A 13,049-nucleotide genomic window follows, 5' to 3' on the forward strand; every position below is an offset into this window, starting at 1 on the left:
GTGACTTCAAAATTGTCTCCAGTGTCTTTAACCCTGGATACAGGTGGCACTTCATAAGGAAGCCAATGATTCTGAAGCACATGGGACTCCGCACTGGGAATAGTCCTTGCACAGTAAAAAGAATCTGATTCCCAGGAGTTCAGATGTCTAATTCCGGTGGGCCAAATTAAAAAATGAAGAGGACCCATTGAAATGCTTTGAGCTATTCTGAACCCCAAGTAATATTCAGCTGTTGGAATAAGAACAAGACATTCCACTGTTTTTAGACGGGCATTCTTTTCCATATGGAACCAATTTCTTGAAATATCCTTAAGAGTATCTGGAGGCTCAGTGTTATGTGACACTTGAAACTTGAAAGCAGACCATAATGTAATGATTTAGAGTGTGGAACTGGTCAAGGGGGTTTAACATTTTAATCTCACGGCCCCACAGACATCACACCCTAGATTCAGCTCGATCATAGACTTGTAAACTTCCCTAGGGCTTAGCTTCCTCTTCCACAAAATGGGAAGGACAGTGGCACCTGTCAGAGTTGGCCAACTGCTATAGCAAACAATTCAAAATCTCAGTGGCCTGACATAATAAAAGCTTAATTCCTGCTTGCTTCATAGCCCAGTGCTGGTTGATGAGGTGACCCTGTCCTACCTCATCAGTCAGGGTCCTGAGTTGATTAATCACATGATTCCAGCACATTCTTGAGCCTTGTCCTCCTCCACATTCCGTTGTCAGGTGAGGAGAAGAAAATATGTCAAAGACGACATAGGTTTTGTTTTCTAGACGGACCTTGGAGGGGTAGGGGCTTCCATCCTTCCATCCTTTCTGTCCACACTGCAGTGTTCAGGACTCAGCCTCGTGGCTACATGTATCTTCTGGGAGGCTGGGGAGTGTAGACTGACTATGCGCCCTGGAGGGAGAGGAAGCAGAGTTTGGTGAGCATGTAGTGGACTTCACCACAATGCTAAATCCAAAAGGCTGTTTGGAGGATTAAGTGAGATGACATACATAAGAACTCATAAAGATCTCTAGATCAATACGTATTAATTCTGGAATAATATTAGTTCTGCACTCCTAGCTAGGCTGAGGCCCATCTACTCCACTCAGCTCATCTTGGATGAGCAGAGAAGGGCAAGGCGGTGACATTATCTTTATGTTACCTGCAGAGACAGCTCCAAAAAGAGAAAGCTACCTACGTCCTCTGCTCCCTTTACCAGGCATCTTAATCTAGAATCATTTTAGATGCATTTCATATTATTGAGAGCCATAGTCAAGGAGAAGAGGCCATCTTTTCATAGTACACTCCCAAATAATACTGGTTCTTTTTGGCAAATGTTTCCCAGAAGAAACTTATCCTATTATTAAATGATGCCTATAGTGTGTGACCTTAAGCTCTGAAAGAAGGTGGGATTCACCAGATTGACACATCCAGATCTGTTCTCCAAGCTGCCACAGAGTGATTTCTTCTAAACAATGTAAATCAGATCATGTCAACATCTGCTTAAAATCCCCCACTGTCTTTCTATTGAATTTAGAATAAAATCCAAATGCCTTATACAGGGTATTCCCCATCCCACGCTCCCAGGATCAGCCCTGCCTCTCTCCAACCTCGTCTCACATCTTTCTCCTCCTCTCCCTATTCATTCTTTCTTTCATTCATTCATTCAACAGCTGTTTATTTAGCCTTGGTTCAGTCCCTGGGGATACCGTAGTAAAATAGACAGTGCCCCTGCCCTGGTGGCGGGAGATGGCATCCCAGCGTGACTGATCACAGGTGCCGGCCTTAGTGACATGTTGCTCGCTGGTCTCTTTCCACAGTTCACCCCGGCTCACAGAGGCCAATGTAGAACAGTTCCTACCCCTGTGGTGGTTACTCTCTCACAGCACCTCAAGTACATTTATTTATTTATTTATTTTTTTGCGGTACGCGGGCCTCTCACTGTTGTGGCCTCTCCCGTTGCAGGAGCACAGGCTCCAGACGCACAGGCTCAGCGGCCATGGCTCACGGGCCCAGCCGCTCTGTGGCATGTGGGACCTTCCCGGACTGGGGCACGAACTCTCAACCACTTTATAGCCTTCAACAATCTGGAAAATCCTTTTGCTTGTTTGCGTGCATTTATTTATTATCTGTCTTCCTCTACCACAGTGTAATTCCCACGAGTACAGGATCCTATTTATCTTATTCACTGTAGTATCCTTAACACCTGTTTGCCTGGCACCAAGTAGAAGCCCAATAAGTATCTGTTGAATGAATGGCTCAAGGAACGACTGAACTGACAGGCGGCAACCAGCACATCTGGTGACGCCCTCAGGCCTGAGGAGAAAGTGTGCTCCGTTTTCCTTCCTGATATCCTGTGCTCATCTGTGTCCCTCTGATTGTGGTTTTGTAGGGAATGACACCACTCCACTGGGCAGCTTTCCACAACCGGCTTCAACACACCCAAATGCTGCTGAAGAAGGGGGCAGACCCCACCCTTGTGGATAAAGACTTTAAAACGGCTCTCCACTGGGCTGTGCAGGTGAGAGGTTAGCCAGTGGGCTTGTCTCAAGTATAAATGGTGTAAAGCAATGTTAACAATTCTGAGTATGTCAGACCTGAAAGATGGAATTTTCAAAGGTACAGTCCCAGCATTGATGTGGACTTTATATGTACAACAGAGCAAATAAGATACATGCTGCCCTCTTCCCTTCATTCATATCCAGAGCAGCAACAGCAAACCTGTCACTTTGGAGGATTTGGGTACATCAGTTGCTGAGAAGAAATCCTGCCAAGGTAAAGAGGGGGAGGAGTTACAGAATATCACCCACCTCGGCTGTTACACACACACATACACACACACACACACACACCCCTCTCTCTCTCTTTCTCCATCTCAATGATTGCTGCTGGCTCACAGTGTACCAGGATAACCCTTCAAAGAATTATTAGGAAAGTCCCTTCAAAGTCTTTGGACCATGACTCTCTTCTTCCTTCCAAATCCTCTGAAGCAGAGTAATTCCAGGTGACCCTGAACAATGGTACTCTGACCAGTGAAAATTGTGGCTCATAATCCTACCTCACTATCCCAAAAGGGAGTCTGTATCAGTATACATGACCAGAGAAATCAGAAATCTATAGTCCAAGGCGGGGAAAACTGGGACTTCCCGGTGGTCCAGTGGTTAAGACTCTACCTTCCAATGCAGGGCGTACGGGTTTGATCCCTGGTCTGGGGTTCCACATGCTGTGCGGTGCATGCAGCCAAAAATTAAAAAAAAAAAACACACAAAACCCAAAGAGGGGAAAACTGAGACTAAGGTGAAAGAATGACCATAGCTAACATTTATTGAAGTGTCTTCTAAGGAAATCATTCAAAGGGAATGATTAACTAAGAGTTATCTACTCTGTCCTTGAGAGGAGAGCGATACTACGCATCCTTCCAACAAACTTGCTAGCCCGTTCTGTCTTTTCATGCCTAACCTAGACACCCCCACTGTTTATTTCTATCAGCCCAATAAAGGCACCCTTGCTGAACTGCTGCCAGGATCCCTGTGATTCTGCACGCCCTGATGATGGTTTCACTCAGATGTTTTCACATGCTGCACACAGCAGAGAAGGGCACCTGGCACTTTCAGGGTTGACGTGTGTGCCTGAGATAAGGGCAAAACAGAAGTGATTTGGAAACTACTCTGTTTTTGTTCCTACAAATTTGGCTTCAGTTACCCTGTAGCAGGGCCAGCCCTGCAAAACTGTGAAGTGAACAAAGCATGTTTTTGTCATCCTCACCTGCCCTTAGCACCCTCCTCCATACTTTCAGTATCTAATCAGCTGCCCTGTCCCCCTCATGCCAGTCCCTGCCCAGAGCCCACTCCCCTGGCTGGTCAGGGGTCACCATTGGAGCAGTGGCCCCAGGGCAGCCTGGCTGGGCAACCAAGATGTATCCCACATGTGTTGGCTCTCAGCTAAGGTGAGAGTGGTATCAGAATCAAGCATTTTCTGTATATTCACTCCCATTGCCCCTGTTTTCTGATTTCATAGATCTGGGATGGGGCTCATGCATGTGCATTTTGAAAAATCTCTCCGGGTAATTCTGACTGATATGCCTCCTCTGCTCCACCTTCCTCTACCACAGACCAGTTTAGAGCCGCTGCTTGGGAGATGGCTTTGCAATCGAGTCATCAGCAGTGCTTGTAAAACAGCAGATTCCCAGACCCCACTCCAGACCCCTTCTGAGTTGGGCTCTTCATGGGTGGGAACCCTTGTTTTGATCCTCCAAGAGGCGATTTGGCAAAATCCAAAGAAAAATGTGCTCAACTCAGAAGATTTACATTAACAGACCTGGCTTTGTTCAGAAAAGAGTCACCTAAGCCTGCTTGGCTTAACTGTAGGTGTATCTTTGGGACATGAATGAGACCATGCGCATGACAGTGATGTGTAATATTCTTTGTAATTGGAAGAGATTATCATTTTTATTATGGCTCCCAATTTCCTCCATGAAAGCTTAGTTATCATACCCACATCTACATACTGTATTCTTTCTCTCTACTAAATGTTATAGCTTTTAACCTGCTACATTGATTTCAGTCCTGTCTGCACATTAGAATCATCTGAAGAGCTTTTAGACAATACTGATAGACAATACTGATACCCGAGCCCCACACCCTTAGTTTTTCAGTCAGTTTGTCTGGGGTGGAGCCTGGGTGTCAGTAATTTTTAAAGTTTTCCCTTCCTCCAGGAGATTGTAATGTCCACCTGGGGTTGAAAACCACTGTGATAAATGAATTCGTATTAATGGCTTCTAAAACCTTAGGTACTCCTACCTAAGATATTTACATTTTGACCATGATTTTGTATAATAAGCATAATGCCTCACACATTTATATACTCAACAGCTTAATAAATATTTCATGAGAAAAAAAAATTTCATGAGCACCTATTCTGCATCTAGCATTGTGGGGGGAAATATTAAGAAGACAGGTTCCTTCTAGGACCCCTGCAATTGTATGTAATATTGCATGTGCTTATGTGTGAGGATGTTAGCATGCAGTTTTCTGAGGAAGGTGTTCACAGTTTCTTCAACTCTTCAATGAGGATCTGTAACTACCCCCCCCCACCACCACCACGCAGAAGGTTAAGAATCACACTCTGGAGGAACTGTACACCGTCTCCCTCCCTGCGGTTAGCAGTAAAATTCAGAAGTGGTGTGTTCTGCCCTTTACTCTGCGAAGAAGACTGAGGGTAATTCCAAATGTCAGCTGCAACCGGATTATACTTGCCTCCGTTAGTTATAACTCAGGGCCAGCACTGTGCTCCTCATAAAGTTTTTCCACATGAATGAGTCTATTTCCCATTGTCATTCATTCCTTTCACTGAACTTCCTGCTTTTCTCTTGGACGGTATGAGACCATATTTAAAGCTATAGCACTTTGAACTGATAAAGCTTCTGTATTTGACCCAGGCAACCAAAGCAGTAAAGATTTGAAACATTGGGCCCAAAAAGTAAACTAAGTTTGACTTCTGCCCCCATTTCTTGGGTCCCTTGGTAGCTGGTGGTGCCCTCCTGTGGGCCCATTGCCCTTGTTCACCTCCCCCATCTGCCCAGGAGACCAGATTGCGTGGCTCTCTCTGGGCTAACACTGAGCAGAACGCTGTCCCTATCTGCATCTAGTCTCCCCTGATGGACTCTCAGTCCCTTCGGGGCATGTTCTTGCCTATCTGTGATGACACTAGCTTATCAGGAGTCTACACAGGTATCTCTCGGACTCATCTTCCTCTCACTCCTCAACACTGCAGAAATTTAGTCATTAATCTTTTTCTCATTCTCCTTTCCTCAGAAAGCCCATCGGTTCCTAAGGCTTCGACTATCGTTCTACTCAGAATTTCCTCAGATCAAAATCCAGCTCTGACCTCTCTCTTGAACGTTAAACTCACATTTCCAGCTCTACCAGGCATCTTCCCATAATTTCCCATGGACATGTCAAACTCAGCATGTTCAAACTGAATCCATGATCTCTCCTTCCCATCGCATTCCCATCCACACAGTAGCCCAAGCCAAAGTCCGTCATGTGGGCCATAGACACTGCTTCCTTATCATCCTTCATATGCAGTTGGTTATCAAGACCTCTGGATTCCACCTCCTCAGGCCTCACATCTCTGTGTACTCCTTTCTATCCCCACTGTATAGATCAGTGTAATTGGTTATTGGCCAATTGGTGTATTGGTGTATTGTAATTGGCCCCAGCAGGAAACAACCCACTCAGATGGGATTATTTGAGCATAGATTCATAAAGAGGCTATTTACACACAACAGCAAGGCATGGGAGGGCATGGGAGGGAATGGTTACTAACACACAGCAAAAGCTGTAGCTGTAGGAAAGGGCCTAGGACGGAAACTGTAGACTTTGATGGAATAGTCAAACTGTGGCTTAGCAGGGAGGGAACTGGAGGATAAATGCCCCAGTCACTCTTTCCTCCTACATCCATCTCCTGTCAGTACCACTCACTGGCCAATCCCAACCAGAAGCCAAAGGGCAAAGGGGCCCATTTGATGCAATTCATACATGCTAAAGGGTAGAGAGCAGGATGAAAAAAGATGGAGAGTTGGCCAATCCACCAGAAGCCAAAGGGCAAAGGGGCCCATTTGATGCAATTCATACATGCTAAAGGGTAGAGAGCAGGATGAAAAAAGATGGAGAGTTAACTGGGAAGAACAAATGGAGACAATTTAGTACACCTACCATCAGTGCCTTAGATCAAGCTTCCCCTGTCTCCCACCTGAACAGTCTCAGTATCTGTATTCCTACTTTCAGCCCTTTCCTTCTCCGATCTATTCTCACATTGCACCAAGTGCTCTTTCTACAAATCACAAAGGAATGCACTAACATAACTGTTACTGCACCAAAACAATTACGGTCACTGCTGGTTCTTGGCTCAAAAACCTTCACCAAGTGCCATTTTCTGGTAAAGAACAAACTCCTTGACTTGCACTTACTGCCATGAACAATCTCTCTGCAGCCCACCCCACTCCCTGCCCTTTCCTCTTCAAGCCTTATAGGCTTTACTCCAATCATACTAGAATATTAATAATCTCCTAAGTACATCGTAAAGATTCATGCTGTCTTCCCCTTGGTCATGCTCTTCCCTTTTGGTGAAATACTTCTTTCTTCTTGCACTCCCTGCATCATCCCTTCTAACTGCAGAATTTATACTTGTTCTTCCTTATTTCTCAAGGCCCAACTAAGTTCACCCTCTTTGTTGAGCTCCCTTTCAGAATTTTTCCCTCCGTCTAGCACTTCCTTGCTTCTGTTACTGGTGTTACAATCGGTGGGGTGCCTATGTCTCCTCTTCTAGACTGTGTGCTTAAGGGCAATGTGCCTTACTCATCCAGATATCTCTCAAGACCCAGAACAGATCTTTGTGAATCTTTGTGAATACCAAAAAGGTGTTCACTGAATTCAGTTCAATAAGCTTATCCATCCCAAGCCAGTGTGAATAGTGGCTTATTGGGTTCTTTCTGTGAAATACCATTTTCAGCTTAACCAAAACTTCTAGGAATGCAATACCTTGGTATCTTTTTTTTTTTTTTTTTTTTTGGCTGCATTGGGTCTTTGTTGCTGCGTGTGGGCTTTCTCTAGTTGTGGCAAGCAGGGGATACTCTTCGTTGCGGTGCACAGGCTTCTCATTGCGGTGGCTTCTCTTGCTGCAGAGCACGGGATCTAGGCACATGGGCTTCAGTAGTGTGGCGCACAGGCTCGGGAGTTGTGGCTCGCAGGCTGTAGAGCACAGGCTCAGTGGTTGTGGCACATGGGCTTAGTTGTTCTGCCACATGTGGGATCTTCCTAGACCAGGGATCGAACCTGTGTCCCCTGCATTGGCAGCCGCCTTAACCAGTGCACCACCAGGGAAGTCCACGTGCCTTAGTCTGTGTGGCTTAGTATCAAGGAGTTTTTTCTAATGATAGGAATTCTAGGATAGATATGATGGCAGGTCAGTGAGAAGGGCAAGTATCTACTGCCCCTCAAATCTCACCTCTAGCTCCTTCCTCCTAAACCTAGAAAATGTGTTTATCTGGAATCTTCCTTAGCAGTACTCTTCTTTCAGTGCATTTTTCAAGGGAGGTTAGAAAGAAAAGAACTGCAGTAATATAAAACTATTTCATGTTTGTTCATTCAGTATGTGGTTATGTGGTTAAGGAAATTATACACATACACATACCCTTGGAGCTCTTGAATATAACCATCAACCCCAGTGCCTGAGACTGATTTGGTCCAGCATGGAATCCTCCTCCTTCCCGTGGTGGCCAAGATCTGTGGTCAACTGTTTGAACTGTATCAAAATCCTGTAAGTATACTTTAAATATATTCAGAATGCCAAAGGATAATTACAAATGTCATAGACCAGTGGATCCGGTTCATAGATGGAAGAGCCTTAGAACTGGAAAGGACCACACAAGTCATTTAGTCCAACCCCTCAGTTCACAGGTGGTGAAACTAGTGCACAGGGAGGTTATCATTACCCAAACACAACCCACGCCCACAAAGACTCGGGCCACACAGCTCCCAGTGCTTGATAAGAGGAAAACTACAAAGCCACATAAGCCCAGAGTAAACAAAGAGAAAGTCACATTTACGAGATCAACCCCATTACCCTGGGAGCAAAGACTGAGCTGTCTTGAAGGGTAGCCTAAGTTAAAGTGGCCTGCATGTGTCAGCTCCCCAGTGCTTGGTTGCAGAGAGGAAGGGGATGAGGTAGACGGAGAAGAGACAGGAACTCACTTAGGAGTAAACACAAGTGAGGAAAGAAGCGAAAAGAGAGTGAAAGGCGGGAGATAGTGAGAAAAAGAGAGGGAAGCTAAGAAAAGGATGAGTAAAATTCTGTTTCGTTTGGCTTTGCCCATAGTCGGTAAGGCTTGTTTTTATTTATTTACTTATGCATTGTTCAGCAAATATTTATTATGTGTTACTCTTTATTAGACTCCATTTCAACAGAAAGATTCCCAGTCATAGGTGTGGCAAGGGCAATGCAGAGATGTCCTAGAGACTGTCACCTTGCCAGACAGCTAGAAGCAGAAGCTAGACGCTGTCTACACACTAACACAGCAGGGAAGGCGATCTCATGGGGGGCTTTTCCATATTAATCATTAGAGCACCTGTGAAATGAAGCAGCTGAGGGTCACCATGCCTCCCTGCCCCAACCCCCCATTTCTGTCTTCCACCAGCTCTCCAGGAGAATCAGCCCCAGGCTTTGGGATAGAGCAGCCTCTGGAGTCAGGCCAAGCAGAAAGCCTGGGTCCAAAGGGGCTAACCGTGAAGATGGTCCTGACTCCAAGCCAGGATATTGGGCCCCTTTGTCCTCTAGTTAGCCCCAAACCCTCAACTCTCAAGTGTTCACGCTATACAAACTAGTAAAACTTCCCCTCCAGCTCCATTCCAGTCTAACACATCTGGCTCGGGCTGAACTTATGGGCCAGTGTTCTCATAGCACAAAACCACCCAGCCCTTTAAAAGGGCCATGTGACCTAAAACCCTTACGTCCGCTTTGTACAGTCACTGTCATGCGACAAACAGACCCTTACCTCCAAGAGAAGGATGGAGATTGGAGTTCCCTCCCTGAAGAACCCACCATTGAATTAATGCCGCCAACACGTTAACAAATAAACAACTAGTCCTAAACCTTGCGTTAAGACTCCTTGGGAGATCACCTAGAATAAAAAGAGCCTACAATCGGGACTTCCCTGGCGGCACAGTGGTTAAGAATCCGCCTGCCAATGCAGGGGACACAGGTTCGAGCCCTGGTCCGGGAAGACCCCACCTGCCTCAGAGCAACTAAGCCCGTGTGCCACAACTACAGAGCCTGAGCTCTACAACCTGCAAGCCACAATTACTGAGCCCGCATGCTACAAGTACTGAAGCCCGCACGCCTAGAGCCCGGGCTCCACCGCAGTGAGAAGCCCGCTCACCGCAACAAAGAGTAGCCCCCGCTCTCCACAACTAGAGAAACCCCGTGCGCAGCAACGAAGACCCAACGCAGCCAAAAATAAATAAATAAATGAATAAGAGGAGTCTACAATCAAGATACTGGAATCTTATTTTTTATCAGTCTCCTATAGCAAAATTACTGTACGTTAATTCAACTTTCTTCTTGGCAAGCCTTCTTGCGAATTCCCCTCCCTCATGAGGTATAAAGAGAAAATGACTAGGACTCGGTAGTTCCCAGCAGTTTTCAGAGTACATGAAGGCACCTTATGGATTACCCACGGACAAAAAGAACAAAAATGCAGCAAAAATAAGTAAATCCACAATCTCATTTGGCCACCCAATGCAGATTTCTAGAGCTCCATAATAAGATCTATACAATATTCTTCCCCTATTGAATGATATTCCCACCAAACAGAAACCCACTCTCCATTTTTCCTAAGGGCCCTTCTGGGCAACATCCCATTTCTTCTCTCCTGGTGCTTCCTGCTGTCTGTGACCAAGGCTTCCCAGGCCTGGAGACTCCCTTTGACTGACACTCAGCCCATTTTGCCAAGAAGGGAATGCTGTTACCAGGAGACCACTGAGCCAGGGCCTCAGCTCACAAACTAGTACTCTCCAGGGCTCTCTCAAATTCTTGTGAGGGTGCACCGTGGCAACCCTCCTAGGAAAGGTTTTTAAAGCACCTAATGTTGGAAGAAGGTCTCAGTTGGCAAGGCGCACTTCATTGCTACTGATGTCGCTGATCCCAACAGCAGTTTTCGCTTAAATTACTCCCATATGAACATGCAGGATCAAATACATAGACCGTACTTTTAATTGGAGACAAAATGGTGTAGTGGTGGAGTACAAGGGCTCCGCAGACAGTCAGTCCTGGCTTTGCCACCTCTTGGCTGTGACAGTGGGCAACTTAATCCCTCTGTGCCTCCAATTTCTCCTCTACTATATGGGGATGATAAGGGTACCTACCTCATGAAGTTGTTGTCAGGATTAAATGAGTTAGAACGTGGAAATGCAGTGCTGGGCACAGAACGTTCACTCGGTAAACATTGCTATCACCATTACTCCTGGGAGGATATTCTTATAAAGAAAAAAAAAAAAAAGACAATGATAATGTTGTAAGTAAGGGCCAGGTTTAGAGACAAAGGAATTGTCTGGAAGATTCAGGACAAAAGGCATTCTGGAGGAAAAGTGTAAGGGGGGTGGAATTTCTCTTATCCAGAAAAGCCATGTAAGACTCCAGCTTGCAAGGGAAATGCTGACTGGGACTGTCTGGTCAGGAGCTCAGAAGAGGCCCACTGAGATGTGCTGGGCCGCAGCCTCTGTCTCAGCTGGCCGCTTCCAGAATGGCTCCTCTGTGGGTCAGGCAAGGAGAGGGGAAGACAGTGTGTAAGAACTGGGTTTTGTTTTTTCCGTCTGTGCTTGACACTCCATCCCACACAGAAGGAGAACCGTGACAGAGTGTTTTGCTGTTTGAATCACTGTGGCAACGTGAATTCCTTTGCTCTTCCAGGAAACCATAAACAAAATCAATTCATTGAGCGGACACACTCTTTTGCTTCTGTTTCCCTTCTTCAATGGCTAGTGCTTCTTAAAAGGGGAGAGGGGTCTCTTGATTGTTTTAAATGTACCATATTTCAGACCCCTCAAAGTATGTTTACGTAACATCAGGTGAAAGAACCTTAGAAAAGCTGATAAAGCAGGCACAAAAGCTTAGATGTGTTCACTGCAGCCACCTTTTGTTGACAGGCATGCCATAGAACTAAAGTCATTGATCTGAATTATTTAAAAGTCATTGTGAGGGCTTCCCTGGTGGCGCAGTGGTTGAGAGTCCGCCTGCCGATGCAGGGGACGCGGGTTCGTGCCCCGGTCCGGGAAGATCCCACATGCTGCGGAGCGGCTGGGCCGCTGAGCCTGCGCGTCCGGAGCCTGTGTTCCGCAGCGGGAAAGGCCGCAACAGTGAGAGGCCCGCGTAACGCAAAAAAAAAAAAAAAAAATCATTGTGAGACGAAGAATGGAGAGAGAAAGAGGATATAAGGGGGAAGGTGAGAAGGAAAAAAGGAAAAAGGTTGCAGGCAGGGCCCACTTTATAGGTGTGTGACCAGTAAAGCCACAGATGCCCCACACTCAGCAGGGAGCTCTGTGCTCGGGGTGTAATGCTCTGTGGCCATCTGAAAATTCTCAGTAATTCTGTCATTGAATTTGTGTTTTGTATGTTAAGTCTAATAGGACACTGGAGCCTCAGCTCACACAGTCCCACCTCCCTGCTGCTCTGGGACAGATGCTCAGGCCCCAGCTCCTCAGTCCCCTGGCAAGGGTCTGGGCACAGACTCAGGGAGGGTCAGGATTGAGCATGTGCTGAGTTGCAAGATGGGGCCCTAGGCACCTGTGAGGGTTTGCACTCACCGTGAGAATGCCCAGCCCAAGGGAGTGTGACACTAAATAGCAAATAAAAATCGCAATGACAGGTCCAGAGAGACACCATACAAGAAGGGAATACATTATTCCTCTGCCATGTGAACAGGGGGCTCCACATTTTCCCTGGGCCCCATAAATTATGTAGCTGGCCCTTGTTGTAACATTTAAAACCCACTCAGCGCTCTTGCTGGGGCTCAAAGTTGAGAGCTTTGAGTGCCCTGAGCCTTTGGTCCTGCAAGAGGTTGCAGAACTTGTATCAGCTGCGGTCCCCTGATACAGTGGGAGCACACTCGAGGGTTCACTGTGTAATGGTTCCCTGTGAAGCCACGCTGAGTATCGGGATATCCGGAGAGTCCTCAGTGCAAACAGGGAGAGAGGAGGGAAAGGAAGAGGAAAAGCAAAAATGAAAGGGTGCTGTTCCACAGAATTGTGCAAACTGACTCAGAGGTTCTAAAAGACAACCCTGGGGTCAAATAAACTGGGATAATAAAGTGGGAGGAATGCCAAAATAAGTGTTACATGGGAAAATTTATTAGGAGGTGGCTGTGGAATAGCACTCGGAACGTATTAGAATTGCAGCTTTAAAAAAGTTCAACAGTGTCAGCTGATTCACTTTGTTATAAAGGAGAAACTAACACACCATTGTAAAGCAATTATACTCCAATAAAGATGTTAAAAAAAAAAAA

General features: G+C 46.1%; 1 protein-coding gene across 2 annotated transcripts in view; it reads left to right on the forward strand.

Moving 5' to 3' along the window:
- Positions 1-13,049, forward strand: part of ANKRD55 (ankyrin repeat domain 55) — a 103,853-nt gene that overhangs the window by 68,586 nt on the left and 22,218 nt on the right. The window contains exon 7 of one of the 2 annotated variants that reach the window (XM_007469265.1): positions 2,385-2,513. The exons of the other annotated variant lie outside the window; for it this stretch is intronic. Coding sequence (XP_007469327.1) covers positions 2,385-2,513 — 129 coding nt within the window. The remainder of the gene's footprint in view (positions 1-2,384; positions 2,514-13,049) is intronic. 2 annotated transcript variants of the gene reach the window in all.

Source organism: Lipotes vexillifer, unplaced genomic scaffold (genome assembly GCF_000442215.2).
Source record: "Lipotes vexillifer unplaced genomic scaffold, Lipotes_vexillifer_v1.1 scaffold810, whole genome shotgun sequence".
Classification (NCBI taxonomy): domain Eukaryota; kingdom Metazoa; phylum Chordata; class Mammalia; order Artiodactyla; family Lipotidae; genus Lipotes; species Lipotes vexillifer.